This window comes from Rousettus aegyptiacus, unplaced genomic scaffold (genome assembly GCF_014176215.1).
Source record: "Rousettus aegyptiacus isolate mRouAeg1 unplaced genomic scaffold, mRouAeg1.p scaffold_m13_p_11, whole genome shotgun sequence".
Taxonomy (NCBI): domain Eukaryota; kingdom Metazoa; phylum Chordata; class Mammalia; order Chiroptera; family Pteropodidae; genus Rousettus; species Rousettus aegyptiacus.
This window is the reverse complement of record NW_023416286.1, coordinates 35,210,675-35,233,462: the sequence shown is the minus strand read 5'-3', so window position 1 is coordinate 35,233,462 and position 22,788 is coordinate 35,210,675. Positions and strand designations below refer to the sequence as shown.

The window sequence follows — 22,788 nt, the reverse complement described above, 5'->3', positions numbered from 1 at the left end:
AAAAAGTTTATAGTCCTCACATCAGAATATCTTCTATTATAAAATCATACAATAAAATCTCAGTTACATAAATAGACAAGACAATATCAATTTTTATAAAGAAAAGATTGGAAGTCTTTCTTCTGCTGAAGGCCACTGGCCCCATGAAGATATCTGGTGGACACGTATTGAAAAAGAAAAGTCTGCAAGTACAATTAACTTTTACTCAGAAAGTGTGAAATATAAAATGTTCAATTTATATTTTGAAAAATAATGGAAACCAAAAATTGTTCAACAAAAACAGCATACAAAAACTGCAATTTTGTCCTTCAGTACGTCTAGTTTAAAAAAAAAATGAAAGAAAAAAGTTAAGAAACTAAAAACTTATGAAAGAAATTTTAAATAGACTGTGACTGGTGAGAGACATGAAGAGAAAGGAAAGGGAGAAGAAAAATATAAGAAAGGAAGGTATACAGAAGAACAAAACCAGGTCCAGCCTCCCCAGCCCCATTAGCCACTATGCTCTCTTAATAAAGGTCTGTACCACTAAACCCCAAAGTTACCTCCAGGTTTTTCACCTTCCTGATCTTAATTCAATTCTGCTACTAGTCAACATTTTCACTAACAGAGAATTTGGTCCCTAAGTAACACCCCCCTCCAATTTCAGCCTCAAGTTCCCACCTTCCAAACCTCTAAATGGTTAACCAACCCCCTGCCAATCCAGGCCATTTATCCTCAACCTTCCTCCTGAGGGCTGCTGTTCCCAGCAACTACCGCTCCCAGCTCCACCTCTCTCGATTCCGATGCCTTATGTCACTGTAAGAAACCCCTCCCCCATCTAAAACACTGTGAAAGTGCAAAGAGCTGAGTCAATAATTCCCAAAAGAACACCTAGAAGTTACCAAATTAACTTAAAAAATTCTGTCTGTTGAGGATAGGGGAAGCTGATCAATATTTGTTTAAAATATCCCTTTGACTAAACTGGGTTGAACTAAAGACCAGATCTAGCTTGCCATGAGAAGTTTTCTCCTTACTATTTTAAAGGGTAGTGGTTCATAATTTGAATGTGGTCATTTTTATGAGAAGAAACTTACTGTGAGAGTTCAGCAGTTTCTTCATCATATATTTTTTTTCTCTCAGACAGCTCATCAGGCAGATACTTCACTATTAATTCTTCCAACAGCTGTGTGACACAGTATCTCCTATCTGCTAGATACTAAAAGACAATATTATTTTACATTCCAATACTTTTTTCCTACAGTATAAAACAGGAAACACAGTTTTAATTGATATAGTAAAACCTTTATTATATATTTATACAGTCGGTTCTGAATTAATTGAATTAGCGAGGGGGAGTCTTACAGCAGACGATGCTAAACACGTCAACTTGTCTAAGGCTTTGCTCAAGAGCACAAAGATCCATGGCTGCAGCTTGAACCAAGCACTCTACATAAGACCTGTTTCTTGCTTTGGTCACAAATTCTTGATTAGCAGCTGTCAGCCATGCCCCTGACATCTCCCACACCAATAGCCAATTTCTATCCGACAGCTCATGGGTACCTAAAACTGCCATTTTAACTAAGAAAAAAAAATAAGATAAGGAATAAATAAAATAAAATAATACATGTGCCTTATTTAAGAAAGGCAAAGATTATTCCTTTTGTTCCCAATTTCGGTGGCAGTTTCCAAGTAATTTTTCTTTCAGATTCCCCTTCCACTCTCACCCCACTATCACTCAAATCCTTATCAAGAGGTTTTTTTCATATATGATCTTCCTGACTCTATAAAAAAATTGTAAATTTACACCAATCCCTTAATGCTCTGAAAAATTGCTGCCCTCATGTATTTTGGGTCATTCCCTATTCCAACTGCTAAAAGTCCTCTCTTTCATGCCTGTATATGAAAAGCCTATCTATCCTGCAAGGTTTGGCTCCAGTTTTACCTTTTCATAAAGTCTTCCTTATCTTTCTGTCTCTTAAGAATGCCACATTTTACTGTGCTTACCATATAAAAGGCAGTTACCATACCCTGCACTGGATTACATGGACAGGGAAACAGTGAATCTTTGTAACTAAAAACTACACAGGGCATAGGAGTAAGGATCAGGTCAGAGGGTGTGCACAGAATTTTGCACAAATAAAATGCCCAATACAAATTTATTTAATAAAAGTAGTGAGAAAAACCTCTTGGGACATAATGATAAAATAAGATAAAGAGAAGCTATCCTTTAATCTGTAGATCAAGCATAAAGAAGGGTTTTGTCATTATCCAATGAAAAATAGAGTAAGAAATATGAGAGTTTAGGATATGGGTAACAGTACTGGTTTTCAAATTTTAGCATGAATCAGGGCTGGTTAAAATGCAGACTGCTGACACCATCCCACAGATTCTTATTTAGTGGCTCTGGAGTGGGGTCTGAGAATGTGCATTTTTAACAAGTTCCCAGCTGGTACAGGTGCTGTTGGTCAGGGGAGCACACTTTGAGAACTACTGGGCTACAGGATGGAGAGGAGTACTCTTGAGCAGATAGATTATATAGACACAGATAACTAACAAGCGTATTATAAAATTAAACTACAGATGTTATAAAAGTTCATTTTATTACCATCTTCTATTAAATAAAGATATTTTAAAATTTAATACTCATGTATTATATTAAATTGGGGAAAATATAGCATCTCTTACATTTCTGATGGGAATCTAAATGTATACATGTCTAGGGACCTGGGCAATTTGGGAATTGGTTTTTAGAGTATTATAAACATATGACCTTTGAGCTAGTAATTTACCTCCCAGGAATCTACCCTAAGGAAATAGTAAAAGATGTAAAGCATGGTATAAAAAAAAAGAGAGAACAAAACAATTCACAAATCCAACAATAGAAAAATGTTAAATCATTAGTTACTATACTACTATAAAAATCATATCTTTAAAATATATTCAAATGAAAAAATGAGCAAAATAAAACGACAAGTACAAAAAGTGTGAAACTAGATAATTTTTTTTTAAATATATATTTAGACTACAAATTATATTATACAGAGTATCTTTGAAGTCGGGGCACAGGATAGTTATTTTTAAATAGTATGTTAATGACATTTTAAAATAATATTCTTATTTTATTTTCCTTCAAACTCCAGACATTTCTAAAGATATCTCTAAATTTAATGTATCTAATTGTTAATCTGGGAAAAAGTAGATTTCAGAATATCTAAAAACTCTGGAAACACAGGAAAAACAGCAAATTTAGAGTACTTCACCCGAAAACATTATGTACATTAGTTGATAATGCTACTAACAAACTCAAAGCTTATCTTGTTTCCTGACTTTGTAATTATTCTGTACACGGTTTGTGTTTTATATCTCGGCTTATGATGTAAGACTCATATCAAATGTAACAATTTATATATGCTATTATAAAGTATCTATACAGTGTTGTGTTTTCTACATAGAAAATAACTATGTATATTCAATAGTAAAATGGTTTTATCAATTTGTATTCATATTTGGAAGACACTTTTTTTCTTTAAACAATCTTGTCACCAGAGACAGGATCGCTCTCCCCGAGCAATTCTACCCCACAACTAGAGCTCAGGATTATAAGGATTTGGCCTCACCTTAGGGGCTCCAATCATCCCTGAAAGACTGAGAGGGTGTTGTCCTCCCATCAGCTACAGAAGATACCCACCAGGGATCTAGCTGTTTTCCTAACAAAATTATTAGAGCTGATCACTGACTCTACAAGAAGGCATGTGGCAAATGCCTCTCTCTCCTTTCCAGTCTACCACTTTCTAGAGCTGTGCTGTGTAGACAGTAGCCACTAGTCACATGTGCCTATGTAAATATAAATTAATTAAAATTAAACGAAATGAAAAATATAATTCCTCAGTCACATTAACCATATTTCAAGTACTTAATATCCACATGTGGCTAGTGGCTACTCTGCTGGACAATACAGAAATAGATCGATGCAGGAAATTCTATCAAACAGAATTATTCCAGATGTTAAGGGTGCTGGACTAGGCCTGAAATTTTTTACTGGGGGTGGGAGGCAGAGCAGCTGGGTTTACCCAGTACTGTCACTAAAATTGGAACTATTCCTGACCAGGTACTTGACCACGCCCATTTTATTTAAAAAATTAAGTACATGGGACTTGGTGTCCAGGACCTCTGCTTTCCCTACCCTCTCCAATCTCATATTCCTCTAAAACTAACATGTGGGTAAGGAAACGTTATTCTTTTTGGTCACTCAGCATATATAACGTAATTCATTCTGAATATAATAATCACTATTCCTATGATTAACAAGAAATCAAACCATGTTGCCAAACTTAACTTAAGAACAATAAACAGATAAATGTTGAAATGCTTACCTCTTTTAAGCTTTCTTTGCAAAGGGGACAGTATGGTGTATGATCTAGACAACGCTCAAGACAATTCTTACAGAATGAATGTCCACAAGGGGTTGTTACTGGCTCAAAAAACAATCTGAAATCAACCAAAGTACATGTTAATTTTCACAGTAAATTATCTATTGGAAAAATTAAATAAACTAATAATAGAACCATTTAGAGAAGGAAGGAAGGTCTGGTTGGCAGGAGAAAAGGGAAGGAGCAGTGATAAATACAATTATACCCTCCTGAACCTTTTAAAAGTTCTCTATCAACAGACACTCTACCAAGCGTCTAGAGCTGTACTAACATAACAGTCTCTTGCTACATGTGGCACTAAACATTTGAAATATGGCTGGTTTAAATGAGACGTGCAGTAAATGTAAAATGCAGACCAGATTTCAAAGGCTTAGTGCAAAATAAATCATGTAAAATATATCATTAATAATTATTAATTAGGTTTCGTATAAATTCTTATTTTCTCATCTTTTTAAAATTAGTTTCCTTAATAAGCCTGTAGAAACCTTACAATATAAAACTCATTAAAAGGAATAATTCACTATATATTATAATACAATCCTAAAGAAATATTAGGCTTAATACCAAATGTATGTAACACTTAAATAATATGGAAAAACTAATTTTGCTTACATTAGAATTTTTTTCTGAAACACTTCTGAATTTCCTAGAAGTACTGTTAGAGGTACAGGTATTTTAGAAATTGTCTAGTCTAATCCCCTCGCCTCAAACGAAGACGCCTGGGCTCAGAGTTAAGAGGCTTGCTCAGGGACACACCTAGTTACTACCGGCCATGTGAGGTCAGCACCAGGGCTCCTGGCTCTTCATGCTCTACTCTTCTGACTCTACCACAACTTATATAAATAGAAAATGTTCTTTCAACACTATTGGTCTTAGAATTCTAAGCATTTTACATAATGAATATCCTTATCCAATGGTACTTATCAGGATTTTATAGTTAAGATATATAAACAAGATAGAATCAGATATATATGATACATAGTTAAAATCTGTACTCAAATTAAAAATCTTGGCTATATCTAAGTTTCAATAATAGTACACATAGCTTTTATAGTACTTCATAATTTCCCAGATATATTTTATATTTAAGTCATTTGATTCTTGTAACATCGAGTTAAAGGCTATGCAAATACTGGCCTTTCTAAATAAGGAAAACCAAGTTTTGCACATTTTTATTTGTCCAAAGGTCAATCTAGGACTAAAATTCAGATCTTTTGATTTTTAGTTTTCTGTTACTTGACATTGCCTATTATTATAGAGTAGATTACCTTCATCTACCCTGTATTTTATTTACATTAATATAAAAAATTCATCTTTTATAAAATTTTACTTACCTCATGCAAAGAGAACACTCAAAATCTGAGACATCTATTAATTCTTCTGGGATGTCACCATAAGTTAATGATAACGTACAGACTTCATTGGGAGTTTCTATTTAAACAAAGAGACAAAGTTATCTTTGGGGAAAAGTTTAAATAAATAATTGTGCTTTATATGAGTGTAGTGAAATTTTTACCTCCTTGCTTTTTAAGCTTATTTCTTCCATCTTCATTTATAATCACATCCTGGTCTAAAAGAGACAACTTTCTTTTCAGCAGAGCACCTTTTTCTTGAACAGAGAGTAAAGGTTCTGAGGACACTCTTTTTAAACAATCCTCTTTGGCAGGCATTTCTGTTGAATTTATAACCTGTGCTGACTGAGCACGATTTAGGCTTCCTTTGACAGGCTCTGATGTGACCTCTGATTTTTCTTCGTTCTACAAAAATGCAGTAACAAGGGTTACTGTGTTTCTTTCTATCCTTTCCTGCTCTCGCCAAGAATCAAATGGAAATGAAATTTCGATGTCTTATTTTAGTGTTCATTTAACAGCACCAACTTTCAATTCCAAAACCCTGGCAAGTAGATAATCTTTTCCCAAACTTATATAGCACTAGATATCAAACTGACTTACATCATAATGAGGTTTAAGCAACAATGCTAACATAGTTGTTCTTACCCTGAGAAAACTAAAATAATACAATGTTCTCCATTTTCCAAGAGACTAAAAGTTTTCTGACATTCAGGTGACCTAAAATTGTGATTAATGACAGTATTTTTACATAAAAATTTTTAGTATAAAATAAAAGGCTATAGAAAAAATCCTATTAAGATACAGCTAAAGAGAGTAAAAGTACCTAAACAGATTCTAATACATGAAACTAGGAAAGTGAAGATCCTAACTTGTAAAGAAACGAAAACAGTAAACCTCTGACAGTCCCTCTTTACCCCTTACCTGCTCTGGGCTAAGCTCACTAGCAGAATGAGACTCTTCCATTACTGAAGGAAAACCAAAAGGTTTGTTTTTAATGCACGGTAATGAATTCCAGGAAGAGTCTTTCAGGCCTTCTTTTAAGTTTTCAGGTGATAACAAATCAAATAAAATCTGTAAGAGAAATGTTATAAAAATAATGGAAAATATAAAATGTTTGGTTAAGGATAATTTAATATAAAGTTACCTTATATCTAAGAATTTTTAGAAAATTTGTGGCAGACATTATCTTTAATGAGCAAGGGAGGAATGGATTAAGTAACAGAAGAACAGCCAAATAGATTTAAAACTCTTGTGAAACCAAAGTGTGCCTCAATGGAGCCAAGTCATCTCAAAGAAATGATTCAAAAAGAAGGCATGGGAGTGGTTCAGTAGGCAGCCTGAGAAGTCACCCAAGGTAAAGGCTGACTTTTTAATGTAAGGATTATAAAGAGAGGAGATATTAAATAGAAAATATCTACCTCTGAAGATTAGCAAATCCTATCCCGTCCAAATAGCTCATGGTTCACCCAAATGTACATTTAGGCTGGACATAGAGACTGTTTATGTGGACTAAAGAACCTGAACCTCTAACTACAAAATTCTAAAATTCCACGAATTTACAATGAGTTTAGCTGCTCAGTGAACTACGAACCTGCTCCGGCAGGCACCACCACCCAGTTCTTGGTGGGAGCAGCAAACGGCAGCTGCCCCCAAATAGCCGGGAGCTAACCCGGGAGGCAGCCGCGGTATCAACATTTCTGGGTTCTTTTACCAAGAATACGTCTAAAACTCTCAAACAGGGTAGGTCAAGATAGGGGAAGATCCTGGCTAAAAGAAATGAGGGATTAAACAATTTTTGATTGTCGAATAAGCTGTTTCTGTGTACAGCAGAGTAGTTCTTAAAGCTTAAATGTGGATGTTTGATTTTTGACCATACTAACTCTCAAATATACAAAAATCAGAATGAATCATTAATCATTACAATGTAAATAAAAAGGAAATATACATAATATAAATAAAAGTGTATATATCTGGTAGGTGCTTAAGCAATACCCCATTTAATGAACAGACATTAAAAAATCTGTATATGTTTTTACATTTCCCCTTATTAAAAGAAATGTATTGAACAAATTCCTACCCTAGGACTCAGCAAACTCCACTCCTAGGTGTTTATCAAAGAGACATACAAATATATGTCCACAAAATGACTTGTACAAGAACATTCATAGCAGCAACAGGAAACAATTCAAATGAAAATCGCTACTAACTATGAATACCACAAATTGTGGTATGTTCATGAAATACTTAGTGAACAATAGAAATTCTTAAATTACTGGATGTATCTCAAAAATATTATGTCAAGAAAAAAATCCAGACACAAAAGAGTACACACTATATGATTCCACTAATATGAAGTTCTAGAACAGGCAAAACTATTTTAGAAACCTGAACAGTAGTTGCTTCTGGGAGCGAAGAGATAGGGGGTTTACTGGAAAGATGAGGGAACTGTCTAGGCTGATAAGGATATTCTACACTTCGATGGGGGCGCTGTTACATGGGTTTACAATTTCTCAGAACTCACTGAACTATATTATCTATGGATCCATTATATGTAAATTATACCATAATTTACAAAAAGCATATTGGTGAAAAACCCGTATTTCAAAGCATAAGTTGTTTTGCATGTACATGACCTTGTTAACCAACAAACAAATATTTACAGAAATACAAGGATAACTAATAGCATGGAAAATGAAAAATTATAAGCCCTTAAAAAGTCTGTAATCTTACCAAGGAAATAACACTAACAAATACAGAAAAGTCCGAAAACACACAATAGTAAAAAAAAAATTTTTAAACCAGTATGTTAAAATGTATATAAAAATAAACCTCACAGAGGATATACCAATGTTAGCTGGATTCATAAAGAATTTGGGACCTGAGAAAAATTTCAAAGTTCTCATACTTATGGATACGTAAGACTCTCCCAAGGTACTTTTTAAACTATGTCCCAAGTACAGAGTTTCTAAGATCTATGGTGGGGCCCAGGAATCTTTATGTTCACCATGCACCCAAGATGATTCTGACAAAAAGCCACACTTTAAGAAACACAACAAAGGTGATAAATACTGTGGCATGTTTGAGGACACTGAGGAGAGAATCATGACTTAACAATGAAATTGCATTGGGGTAGATTTTTTCAAACAATTTTTCAAAGACTCTAGTTCTTCCAGATACTCTGTGAATAAGTTTGACAAAAGCTGAATGCTATTGTCATGCTATCATTGCAAAAACTCTAAAAAGAAACCTGTTTTAAGAAACCTGCTTAATTAGCCAAATGTTTCCCAAAGAATATCCTTCTCTTTTCTCTTTTAATATTTATTAATGTACCAGAGAACAAACTTTGGAAATACATAGACTACTGAGAAAAAATTTTAAGACAAAACAAGTTGACTGGGGCAATACTATAGGCATCTATAAAAAGTAAGCAAAGTTTAGACCTGAAATGAAAGGCAAAAGGCAGGCCAATAAAAATTCCTGGGCAAGAACATCATTACGACAATTTTTAATTAAGAATAATTAGTCTGGCTCAGATCAAACAGACTATTAGGGAACATCTAAACATAACTAAGCAAAAATAATACATTTAAATATCTGTGAATGAGATGTTCTGATTTCAGTAAGAACTCAATACACTAAGTATATAAACCTGAAAACCACTTGTCAAATTGCTACTAAATTTGACTTATGGACTCCTTATGTTCTTATCCCAACTTTCTAATTAGCATTTTTTTTTTCCAAAAGAACTGTGCCTTAGCCCTGCCTTGAACTATTATAATTAGTAAACGGATTACCTTTTCTACTTCTACCTTTGCAGGTGCAAAGTCTTCATCAAGGGCTAAGCACTGCAGAAATAGTTGTAAGGCATCGCCTAAAAAACCAGCATCATGGAGTACTTTTCCTTTCCGAAAGTAGACCTTCAATAAAAAGCACATATGCACAAACAACTTTTATTGACAGAATTATTTTTCAAACAACTAATATCCAGTAAAAAAACAAACAAACAAAAACTTCTCAGAGATGCTTATTTTGAAACTGAATGACTCTGAGGAACACAGCACATTTCCAAGGTACATTTATATACTAACCTGCAGAAGCACTTAGGGAAGAACTAAGGCCAAGAAAATGACTTCAAAATCACATTTCTAATTATATCACTTCAGTGGTAAGTCCAGAGGGTTCTTTTTAAAGTTTTTAAAGTTGTCCATACAGATAAATTTTCCTCTTATTCTTAATATATATTTGCCTGGTACTAACCAATCATGCCATCATGGAATTTTGCATCGCTTTCCTTATTAATTTATAACCTAAGAGAATCCTTATTAACCTGTTTTCAAAGGCACAGTTTGGATTTAAGGGAAAAGTCACAAAAAAGATTAACTTCTATCTTAAAGACATTTTTGAGAGATGGACTGATTTGCCTTGGCAATGAGATAGATGAAAAGGAAAATAACATTATATACATGCTGCAAATCTTTTTTAAACAATATGGCAACTAACTTCCTTTACCCCACCTACTGTATTACATCACTGTCTAATCGTCTGGTTCCCATCAAAAAGCTTCAATCAATTTGCCAGCCTCAAGGACCCTCTTCTCTTTCCATTAATAAACCTCCAATGATCAGTTTGTACCCATCTTCTCAATATGGCCAGTTGTTATCTCTTTGAGAAAATTTTGTAAAGTCTTTATTTTTTTCTGTGCCTGGAATTCAGGTTGTTCTTTAGTTAGGAAACAAAGATTTCTTATAATTTAAAAAATTATCAGATGATATTTATTAAAAGTATTGACCTAGGATTTCAAGAACTCTAGATATTTTACTTAGAGTCCAACAGTCCATTCTGTTATAACTTATAACCATAATTGAATGCATGTTGCCAACGGTTGAAATTTTAAAATGTATGCAAATGATAAATAGCATTTTTACCTCAGGCCAATTTGGCAGTTGAAAGAGAACTGCATTTAAATCTTCTATGGCCGCTTTAAACTCTTGGAGACCAGCATATGATTCAGCTCTGTAAATTCTTAGAGTCAAGTCGCTGGGCTCTGAAATAAATATTTTATAAAAGGTTGTTTTTTTAAAGATTATTATATAATACATAAAATACATCAAGCTAGATTTAAGAACAGACTTAGTGGTTCCAGTTGATAACCACCAAACCAAAGGCTGTGAACCAACCATAGTATAGGTGCAACCTACTTATATGATGAATTTCATCTCTAAATTATACAAAATTATGTCAACTATTTTAGTGGAAGAAATTGTTTTTTAAGAACATTGAAAAATTTTTATAATATGAATAATCAACTCTAAGAAACCAAATATTTTCTTTAAAATAGGACATTTTATACAGATTTAAAGGACATGTCTTAGATGTTTAGATGATTTGTCTTTTTATGGTAAATCTTAATTTTTTATACCCTAATTTCTAAATCTTCATTTACAAATGACCATATGTATAACTACTACACATGGAATTCCCACAGCAACAAAGACTGACCAAGGTTCGATCTTATGAGGTATATAATAATATTGATTTGTGAGAAAATGGGTTGATGACAGTCACTTTATTTAAGAGGTCAAAATTTTAATTCCTGCCAGCAGCAAGAACAGTATTGGACTATCTCGAAATAGACTGAATTTTAAACATTCCTGAGGAAAGAAAAACAACTTTGCTGTTAATTTCACTATCCTCTATGTCTCCATGACATTCAGAATTTTAGACACTCCACTGGTTCGTTCAATAATATAGTCAATTATTACAGGTACATAAATTCTAAAACAGAAGTCTAAGCAAGAAACTAATTTTCAGTCTATCTACAGATGATGTTAACTTGACTTTTAAAGCTATTCATCTCTGAAGCTTCCAAAAATGTATGCATATAAAACAATCATTGTGAGAAGGGCACAAAGACCCATAATGCCGCATTTAAAAAAAACAACATGAAACTCCTTAATAGTTTCATGACTTACTCTAGTTTTCAATGATTGCTTTTTTATAGATAACTCTCAATCGAACAATTAAATTAAAAGGGCCTTTTTCTTTTATTATTATGCTGACATTGGTTAACAAAATCCAGTAAGTTTCAGGTGCATAATTCAACAGTACGGCATATATATACGGCACACTCTGTTCATCGTCCATAATTAGATTTCTCTGTCACCACGTATTTGACCCCTTTTACCCCATCTACTTCCCTCTTCCCCTCCTACCCTCTGGTAACCATTAGTCTATTGTTCATGTCCATGAGTCTCTGCTTGTTTATCCTGTTCATTTGTTGCTTTTAAGTTTATATCTCACATATAAGTGATATTATGTGATTTTCAACTTTTTCTGTCTGGCTTATTTCGTTTAGCATGATTATCTCGAGGTCCATCCATGTTGTTGCAAATGGCAATATTTCATTTCTTCTTATGGCTGAGTAATATTCCATTGTATATATGTACCATAGCTTCTTTAGCCAATCATCTATCGTAAGACACTTTGGTTGCTACCACGTCCTGGCCACCATGAATAATGCTATGAACATCGGTGTGCAAGTATCTTTTTGGATATGGATTTTCAAGTCTTTGGGGTAAATACCCAGTAGAGGGATTGTTGGATCAAATGATAGATCAATTCTTAGTTTTATGAGGAACCTCCATACTGGTTCCGTAGTGGCTGTACCAATTTGCAGTCCCCCCAGCAGTGTATAAGGATTCCCTTTTCTCCACATTCTCTCCAACACTTGTTAGTACTTGTCCTGTTGGTAATGGCTATTCTAACAGGTGTGAGATGATATCTTATTGTGGTTTTGATTTGCATTTCCCTATTAGCTAGTGATGCCGAGTATCTTTTCATGTTTGTTGGCCATTTGTATGTCTTCTTGGGAGAAGTGTCTGTTCAGGTCCTCTGCCCATTTTTTAATTGGATCATTTGGGTTTTTTTGTTATTGAGTTGCACGAGTTCTTTGTATACCTTGGATATTGGATCTTATCAGAGGCATTACTTGCAAATATATTTTCCCATTCAGATGGTTGTCTCTTTACTTTGTCGATGGTTTCTTTTGCTATGCAAGATTTTTAGTTTGATGTAGTCTCATTCATTCATTTTTGTTTTTATTTTCCCTTGCCTTTGAGGTCAAATTCATAAAATCCTCTTTAAGTCCAAGGTCCTTAAGTTTAGTTTCTATGTTTTCTCCTATGCAATTTATTGTTTCAGGTCTTATATTCAGGTCCTTAATCCATTTTGAGTTAATTTTGGTGTATGGTGATAAACAACAGTCTAGTTTCATTCTTTTCCAGGTGGCTTTCCAGTTTTAGAAGGGCCTTTTTCAATTGCTCATGCTTGAGAATTGGAATTATAGTGTTCCCTCAAATTTATACATGTGAAAAATTTTAAAGAAGAATGAAATTAATATTACATGAAAATATGTCTTACTTCCTAAATAAAAGACATGTCTAGAATATTGTCTTTTCTCTCTTAAAGCAATATAACTGGAAATCGTTATCTCTGAACAAAAAACTCATACAAATTGAAAGCTCAATATGATTGATTAACCAAGGATGAAAAGTTCTAGCACAAAGCTAGACCTTGTAGGTGTTCAAAGAATTCTACTTTATCCCTGTTGTCAAGGAGCTTATTATCTGATTAGAAAATTTCATTTTGTTGTGAAACTGCATCATCTAATCCTGATTTGACAAGCAGAACTGGGGTTGAGAAAGTGGAGAGGAGTGTTGCCAAAATAGTCTAAGAGTGAGTAGTAAATGCATCAGCATAAAAAACCCTCAGTTGTAAAAACAGGACTGCAGCCCAGGACATACAGTTTTCCACCCACAGCTGGGGAGCTTCCAGCAACATCCTTGAGACCCGCCTCCACTCCAGCACCTCCAGAGAGAGGGACTTCACTGTCACAACCAGCAGCCTATTCCACTCTTGGATCCTCTACTGGGCTTTTAAATTTTTCATTTTTTTCTTTTACAGCAAGTCCCGATTGTCTCATACTTGATGCAGTGCACATCTAGAACTACTGAATACCACACCCTTTCCTCAACGCCTTTGCTGCTCAAGAGTCACCTTCATATAGCTAGCTTATTTAGGGCAGTACTGGAGGAAGTAACTGAGAAGACTTCTCTGTCTTTAAGAAAACCCAATCAAACTTCTCCACTCTGACCAAAGCAAAATAAAGATTATATCTCCTCTCTTCTCTCAACACAAAAACTCTAGGACTACTGAGACTCCTTAAAGGGGATACTAAGATTTAGTGTCTATTGGGATGAGAAGAGGTATATCCTAAGAAGAGATGACATGAGAGTCAGATTTTAAAATTCTTGCTCTCCAAGTTTTTGTAGGTAATCTTTTTATTGAGAACTTCAACTGTTAGTAGGTTATTTTGAATGACTATAAGAAAAAAAAAAAAAACCTCATCAGGTTAAGTTCAAACTCTCAATACTTTTTAAAAAAGATTCGGTCACCCCATAATTCTAAAAAAGAGCCAAATGCTAGAATTGAGGCCCTTTGAATAGCCAAAGCATACAGAATGCCCTCCATGTAAACTTTTCTGAAAGGCAATTGAAAAAAGCAATCAGCCTTGGCTATGTCATTAACTCAAGTTTGAAAGAGTCAACAAATATTTACTGTATGCTCTCTACCTGGCCTTGAGGACCTGGAGTGAACAAGTCACTTCACTGCACACACCATCAGGGAGGGGCCTGTCAGTCCACTACTACAGGTATCCACCATGCCTAGCAAATGCCTGGCACGTTTCGGACTCAATTTGTTGAAAAAGTGAAGAAATATAAATACCGATGTGGTTTGGGCTAATTGTACTGAAAACGATTTAACTCCCAGATCTTTATCTTGAGTCTGATTTTTTTCACCCTTCCTTCAGATTCATCTAATTTCTAACTGCCTGAAGCACTTTTCTTTAAATTCAGTACGTGTCCCACAAAAACAACCTCCAACAACAACAAATGTGTCTTTTCACTGTATTCTCTATTAGAAACACCATTAACTTCCCAAATCAAACTTTGAACTTTGTTAATTTTACTTCCTATTATGTTTCTCAAATCTGTTTCTGGTCTTTTTCAATCCTACTATTAATAGTCTTATTTAGGCTCCTGAAATCTCTTTAACACAATAGCAATAGCTTGCAAATTGCCCTCTCTGCCTCCAGTTTTACCCCATCTATCTCATCATCCATGAGATAAACTCAGTATTCAGTACAATGTACAAGTTACTCCACGCCTGGCTTCTTCCTACTCTTACCAACCTACCACTTTACGTCCCAACAGGCCTAACTACTCACTTGCCCCATGTAACACCACTCAATTGCATGTCTCCTTCCTTTGCTCACAAAGCTCCCTCCTTGTCATATCACCCTGCTTCCCCTTTGTCTGGATAACTTTTTCTCACCCCACAAGCTCACCTAAGTATGCTTTTTTTCTGAGTCTATCTCTACTCAGGGTACTATAAAGATCACGAATGTGAGCTTTGCAGTCAAAACTGCCAGGATTCAATTTCTGGCTCCTCCACTTACTTGCTGTGACCTGGGGCAAATTACCAAACACCTCTATACCTCAGTTTCCTTGGCTATAAAATTAAGGGTGTTTAAGATGTATTTTTTATTTAAGAAACACTGCTTACTATGTACTAATCTCAATGATTTATAACCTTTGGAACAATCCTATGTGGGCCTAGCATTGTCCACATTTTTATAGATAAGGAAACTAAGCACAGAAAGTTTAAGTAAATTGCCCCAAATCAAACAGCTAGTAAGTGGTAGATTCAAGATTCTACGTCAGGCAGTCTGGCTCCAGAGTTCTTTCTGGTCACCTCCATGCTAAGACAGTATTTACTTCACAGGGTTATTCAAGAGAATAAGTTAATGCATGCAAAATATTTCAAAAAGGCTACACTGTAAGCACTGTTAAGTGTTTGCTATTATGACTGCATTTATACACTGTATGTGCATAGTATTAATTATAAAATCTATTTTTGAGCTCCTTCTATTATTTCCTGTCTTTGTATCCTCAAGTCCTGCCTTTGCTAAATGTTTGCTGAACTAGGGGAAATTTATTAAAATCTGTCTGCTTAAGCTCTTCAATTCATGCTCATTTTCTCTTCTCTTAGACCCAATAATATTGTGAGTCATTAGGCAAATAAAGTTTTTGAAATAAAATTCTACTACACATCTGAGGAAACTAGTCTTAAGCTCTCCAAGGCATTTCACAGGCTGAGGACAGAGAGTTCTCCAGTTGTGATTCTTCATCTTTGTTTCAATCCTTAGGGACTTGTGATTAGTAATAGGAAACTACAGGTTGTTTCTTTAGTTCATCTTTAAGAAACTTTTTTTCCAATTACAAAAGTTATTAAATGTTTACTTACAAAATTTGAAAAATATTTCTATATTTGAAAAATATAAAAAATTAAAAATTAAAACCCTTTTCCCACCACAAATAACCAGTGTTGGCATATAACCTGTACTTTTTCTCTGTGATTACATTTTTAATGTAGAGTTTTACAAAGTACACCATATATATTTTTATAACCTGCTCTTTCACCAATGAAATTAAGTCCACATGATTTTTAATAGTTGCAAAGTATTCTACTATATAAACAATCTTTAAAAAATTTCCTACTCTGCAATTTTTACTTTAGCTTTTGCTAATATAAAACGCAGTACAATGAACATCCATCTATATGCCTTTATATGTTCCTTATTTTTTATAAAGCTGAATGACTGTAGAAAATTACATAGAAATACCAAGTTTTCAATTCCCTCTGCTAACCCTCCTTTTATAAAAACTACTTATTTTATACTCCCACAAGCTCTATGTTTTTGGTCCCCAGAAAAGTACAAATGAAAAAGTGTCATTTTAATGCACATTTCTTCAGTGAGCTTGACCTTTAAAACTACCATATATTAGCTATTTAGATTGTATGTGTAAGTATAAAATTCCATGTTCGTATCCTTTTTCTCATTCTTCTTTTTCTTTGATTTATATGTCAAACTATTTCAAAATTTTCAATAGCTAACCAAAAAAACAAATGTCTTTGCTTCTTTATCCAAGTTCAGTGTAGTAGGACTTGGTTATCACAGTTAAACTAAAAACTGCCAATTGACAAGCTATTAGTGATTGATTAATAGTCCGAAAATACTAGTTTAGCATACTAATTAAGAAAGTAACCACTGGATTCAGATCTGAGTTCAGATCTATTTTGGACATTTATACCTAACTCTTTGAACCTCAGTCTCTTCTCATCTATAAAATGCTGGTGACACCTACATCTTAAGATTGTTATAAGGACTAAAAAAGACAATGCATCTTAACAGTTAAAACATTGCCTGGGACAAAAGTGCTCAATAAATAATAATTATTGTTATTATTACAAAATATTTCAAAACAAGTTAATAAAGACATGAGATTAGCTCTTGATACAGTATTGTTTCAAGTCCTTTGGAGAACAGTTTACTGATCAATTAGATCCAAATCTCTTCATGTTAAGCTAGTTATTAAAAACCCTTTATATTTTCTTTAAATGTATTCAGTATTTACCCATAATTCGACTAATCTTTGTATAACTAAAGCCTTGCGGTATCTGCATTTTATTGAAGGCTAAAATGTTACCACTAATTAACATATGCAAGCTAGAATCAGGGTTTAACCCTCACTACTGTTATTAATGTGGCAGAAAAGAACAGACCTTAACATTTAGATATCAACTTTAGCTAAATCATCTTGTAGCCATAGCGCAACTTTTACATTTGTAAAAAAATACTGTGTTTTAATTCATATTTACTGAGCATTTACTCTGTCAGACATGTTCAAAGCACTTTACAGGTTTTGACTCCCTTAAGTCTAGGGAATTACTAGTGGTATCTATGAGGTAGATACTATTCTCGCTTTTCAGATAAGGGAACCAAAACAGGGAAGTTAGACCACAGGCCAAGGTCAGAGAGTAAGTGGAGGGCTACGGTAGGATTCAAACCCAGGTAGCTAGCTCCCAGAACACACAGCTTTAACCACTAGGGCATACTGCTTCCCCAGCTTGAGGTACCTCAATTTCCTTCTGAGAATAAAAATACTCCACAGGAGTCTTTGTGAAGATCAAATGATATAAAGAATTTTAAGTATTTGGCAACTATATAATTAATAAAGACAAAAATTTCCTTTTCCATGTATTTTAAATAAAATGTTCTCCTCATTATGACCTTTATTATTTAAAAAACAGTTTGAACTGTAAATTATACTGTTCTGTTGTCTTCTTTAGGGGGAGTGGGGTGAACAAAGGGAAGAGGCAAGTCAGTGTAAAAATTCATTAAAACTAAAGGGAAGGAAGACAGCATAACAAAGTGGGAGTTTTTCAACAGATTCAAGTATAAAGGTTCAATGCAGAAAATACTTTTACATAATAACCTTGAATACTAAAGACAGAAAGTTATGAAACATCTGAGAGTTAATATCAAAAGATCAATGGATTAAGTGTTATCTAAATATATTTCAATTCAACAGAAACTTATGTAATCTCAATGGGAAACTTCTGATTTTGGCAAAGGTTTTCAAGCTTTTCTTGTTGACAGATAAATTTGGATGTGTGTGGGCTAACTGTAGACTAGATCACTTTTTCTAGTTAATAGTATTTACATGTTTCATTATAAGAATTACACAAATCATAGTGAAGTTTTTTGTGAACAATAATGAAAGTATCATCAGTAACTACAACCACAATTATGTATAGATTCCAAATGCCTATCTAGCCAACTAGCTAACTCTCAAAAAGTTAAAGCCTAATCAGCCATAACTCTAAATATTTTTATTTATGCTCATAAACTGTTAAACACATACTATTTGTACTTTACCAATTATAACTTGTTAGCTCTAAGACTTTTTCCCTCCTACTTTGTACTAGGAATTCAAATGATGAAAAAAGTTGTCTTCATTAACACATTCAGACATATTTTCAAGTATGGAATTAACACTTTTCAAAAGACCTAAAAATGACGGGGAACTAGGCTAACGAGGTGAAAATGAAAGTCAAGAGACTTGGGTCTACTCATGCAAAAGTAGTATAGTAAGTAGTTGAATGGGCAAAATTCCCTTTTGCAACCTAGGCGAATTGAAAAAAAAATTAAAGAGTAGATCTTTTAGAGTCTTTCTGTTAAAAGCAATATTCTCAATCCAAGGCTCAGAATCTTCCTTAATTAAAGGATTATTGGTCATAGAACATTAAGCTAGACCTTAATTAGTAAATGTGCTTACTGTTCTTCCATAGATTAGGACCTGAATTCTTATGAAGTGCCTAATTTAAGAAGTCAAATATCACTAAATCATATTACTGAATGGTGGTGTTGGTAAGTTTCATCCTTTATTTAATAGTGACAAAAATACTTCCTTGGAAATTTAAGTTAAACATTTTCTTTGGATGAACTATACAGGCAAGATGAACTCTAGTCCAACATTTAGGAGAATTGGAGGACAGTTTTGCCTCTACAATGAGCTAGCGGTGTGACTGTGTGCAAGTCATTTTACTGCCCTAGCTTCTGCTTCTTCATTTTTAAAATGAAGACCATCTCCTAGATGGTCTGTACTTCTCCTCTCATACTTCGTTCACCCAGAGGCAAAATTGCATCAGAATTTTGTATTCCAGTCTGTCTTGTTCTGGGTCTATCATTCTATTCTATTTTATAACTCCCTACTCTCCATAAAAAGTGAAAGAATATAACAATACTCCAGGTTTATGCTTTGCACTCTAAAGGTATTAAATAACTTGATGTATTGTCACTAGTTCAAAATGACTAAGCACTTAGGGTAAAAGAACCATAACAAAATACTTTCAGTTACATAGTTTATAAATTTACTTAATACCTAACATCGGTTTATATTTTAGATGTTTATTTCTTGGGGATTATTCCCCCAAGTATTTTCATGCCAATATAGATGCTAAACTTGAAATGTGCTCATTTCACACAGGGTTTCACAGTGACATTACTGACATTTTGGGCCTGACAACTGTGTGGGAGGCTGTCCTGTGCATTGTAGGACGTTAGATAGCATCCCTGACCTCCCTCCACTAGCACCGATCCCACAAGGGGTGGCAACCAAAACCGTCTTCAGGTAATTGTTTCAGATGATTCTTGGGTCTAAAATCCTCCTGGTAGAGGACCATTGATTTAAAGAAGGTAAGTCTGGCAATGTCCTCCTTCACCTTTAGGGGAATGTTAACCTTGGTTAGGAGTCCAAGCTGCTTCTCTAAGGGGGAAGAAATATACAAAATATCTACAGGCTTTTCCTCACAGCGTGATCAAAAGTAGAAAGGTAAATAGAAGCGTGGCGAAGAACTCGATGAGACTATCTCTTCATCTTGACCATGAACTAGGTGTATTCGAAACTAAGCACTTGTTTACGAAATAAGTATATGAAATAGGCAGGTTGAAATTATCAAGAGGAACCAATTCTGCAGGCAATTTCAGGTAAGACTTGAACTCCCCTGAGCAGCTGGGGCACCCGCCCGTAGCTCAGTGGCCAGCGGGGCCCCCTGGAGCAGGGCGCGGAGCTCCCGCCACGCCCACAGCACGTCACCCGTTACACAACGACCCTCCCCCCCCCCCCCCAACCACCACCGCCACCACCAGCTTATGCAATTCTGCCCTCCCGCGGCGTCCAAATTGCCCCGGTGACTTTTGTGGGAGACGAAGGTAAATGCTGACCACCTAGCCTCAGCTGGGGATCCTCTCCCGGGCCCGGCTGTCGTTTCCTCGCGGCGGACCCGGCCGGCCCGAACGGCCAATTACCGGAAAGACCGCGACAGGAAGCGAGCGTCCGCTCGGGCTCGCCCAGCTCCCACCCATCCCGCACCCCGGCGGCCTCGCCCGGGCCTCCCGCTCCGCTCGGGACCCACCCGCCCGACCGCAAGGCCGCGGACGGGGGAACCCCGCGCCGGTGCGCCCCTCCCCGCGCCGCGTCACAGTCGGCTCGGAGGGCGATCCCCATTGTGACCGAAGCACCCCGGGGCGCCGCCCCTTCCCACACCCTGGAGGACCCCGAGACCCAAGACACGCGAGTCGGGCGGCCTTGGGGAAACAGGGACGCCCCCCAAGGGCGCAGAGGAGCTGTGGGTAGCCAGCCCATCGGGGACAGGAGGGTGGGGTGCGCCGGGCCCGCGCCGCATCCCCGCGCGGTCACCTGCTCGCAGCGCCTCGCAGGAGGCGGCCAGGGCCTCCCGGTAGCGCCCCTGGTGCAGCAGTTCCCCGAGCCGGCCGGCCGCCCGGGCTCGCTCCCGCTGGCCTGGGAACCACTTCTCGGCCAGGTGGTTGAGGACGACGCTGGTTCTGAAGCCAGAGGCAGCGATGGCGGCGGCCAGAGGCGGCGGCCGCGGGGTGGTGCCCTCAGCATCAGTGGCGGCGGCGGCGGGCGGCAGCCGGTCCCGGCAGAGGCGGCAGCGCGCGCGGAGCTCTCTCCGCAGGCAGCGGCGGCAGTAGCTGTGGCCGCAGGGCACGGTCACCGGCTCACTCAGGAAGTCCTGGCAGCCGAGGCAGCTGAGCAGCCCGCCCGCGCCGGGGTCCGCGCCCGCTGCCGGCGTCGCGCTCCAGCCCAGCCCGTGGCGGAGCCGGTAGTTGAGCGCCAGGCAGTCCACCAGGGTGCCCAGGCACTCCGGCCTGACCGGGGCCCCGCGGCGCAGGGCCGCCGCGTACGCCTCCAGCGCTCCCTTCAGGTGGCCGCCCAGCGCCAGCAGCTCGCCGCGGCGGAGCAGCAGCTCCCAGCGCTCCGACTCCGCGGCCGCGCGCTCCAGCCGGTTCCCGCTGCCGCCTCCCACGTCCCAGAACTGGCCTCGGCTTCGCGACCTGGGGGCCATCTCCCGGCTCCTTCCCGGGGAGCTCCTCGCAACGGCCGGCGAAGACATGGCCCACCGAGCACTGCTGCTCCGCCGCCGCCGCCCCGGTCCCGGAGCCTCCGGGACGCGCGGCTCCGCACGCGGCCCGCGAGCAGGGGGGCGTGGCGCGCGGACACGGCGGGGCGGCGCGCGCCCGGGAAGCCCCGGGGGCGGGGCCTGGCCGGCGCGGGGCGGGGCCGGGCTCCGCGGGCGCTCGCGGGACTCCCCCGCACCGCCCCCGGCCGCGTCTTCTGGGGGCCGGCTGGCTGGCACCGCCCCTTTCGAAGCCCCTCCTGGCGGGGGACGCTGGGTCAGATGATCCCCCAGCTGGGCTCTAATTGGCTTCTTCCGAAAGAAGGGTCTGGCTTGTAACCGAACAAAGCCCGAAGGGGCCTGGATTTCCATGGCCTTCGCCTCCCTTGCCAAACGCCTCGACATCTCTGGCCTCTCCCCTAATTCCTACTTCCTGGGCGCTCTTCTGCCGAGCGCCCGGCCTTTTGGGACTGAGACCCAAATCACCTTCCCCCCTGACAAACTCGCCTACCCGAGTGGGGCCGTCCCTTCTTCCAGGCTTGTGCGAGTCTCCCGGTGTAGTGTCTGGGCCGTCAGGTGCACGTCTTCATTTTCATTAGTTTCTGCCCAAGTTACAGATGGACATGTAGAGGCAAAGGGCCCAGAAATGCGCAAAGTCAGTCGGATGACTTCGTGACTCCTCAAGTCTAGACTCAGTCAACTTTAGAAATAATATAACCCTTCCCACGTTCCTGAGGAGACTCCTTCCAGAGGGCGAGACAGTATTCTCCGGTGCCAAGTTACTGCTTCTTTTGCTATTTAAAACTCACCCCCACCTCAAGAGTGGAAGCCCACATGTTTCCAAGGCGTCAGCTCCACTATCCCCATCTCATTTACTGCCCCACACCTGGCTGAAACCTATATTTTTTAAAGAGGAATAAAGCCTATGTTTTTTAAAGAGAAAACACCTGGATGAATGCTTTTCACGTGATTATCACCATATATCTACGACTCAAGCAGGGTCTGCAGTTTTGCTGACAGGAAAAAAAAAAAGATCCTTTTTTTGGTATAAAGCTCTTGGTTGAAATATTTATAGATTTGATTATAGGGTACTAGTTGTTAATGCTGGAAGTGACAGAATTTTTAGTTCTTTTCCGAATGGT

General features: G+C 37.9%; 1 protein-coding gene across 1 annotated transcript in view; it reads right to left on the bottom strand.

Moving 5' to 3' along the window:
• The window catches only part of LONRF1 (LON peptidase N-terminal domain and ring finger 1), a 28,897-nt gene extending 7,155 nt beyond the window's left edge, over positions 1–21,742 (bottom strand). The window contains exons 1-8 of the mRNA XM_016133167.2: positions 20,926–21,742; positions 10,687–10,805; positions 9,556–9,678; positions 6,683–6,832; positions 5,926–6,166; positions 5,744–5,840; positions 4,353–4,467; positions 1,074–1,195 (exon numbers count right to left, since the gene is read on the bottom strand). Of these exons, the coding sequence (XP_015988653.1) occupies positions 1,074–1,195; positions 4,353–4,467; positions 5,744–5,840; positions 5,926–6,166; positions 6,683–6,832; positions 9,556–9,678; positions 10,687–10,805; positions 20,926–21,643 (1,685 nt within the window). The 5' untranslated portion in view covers positions 21,644–21,742. The remainder of the gene's footprint in view (positions 1–1,073; positions 1,196–4,352; positions 4,468–5,743; positions 5,841–5,925; positions 6,167–6,682; positions 6,833–9,555; positions 9,679–10,686; positions 10,806–20,925) is intronic.
• Positions 21,743–22,788: the final 1,046 nt, after the last annotated feature.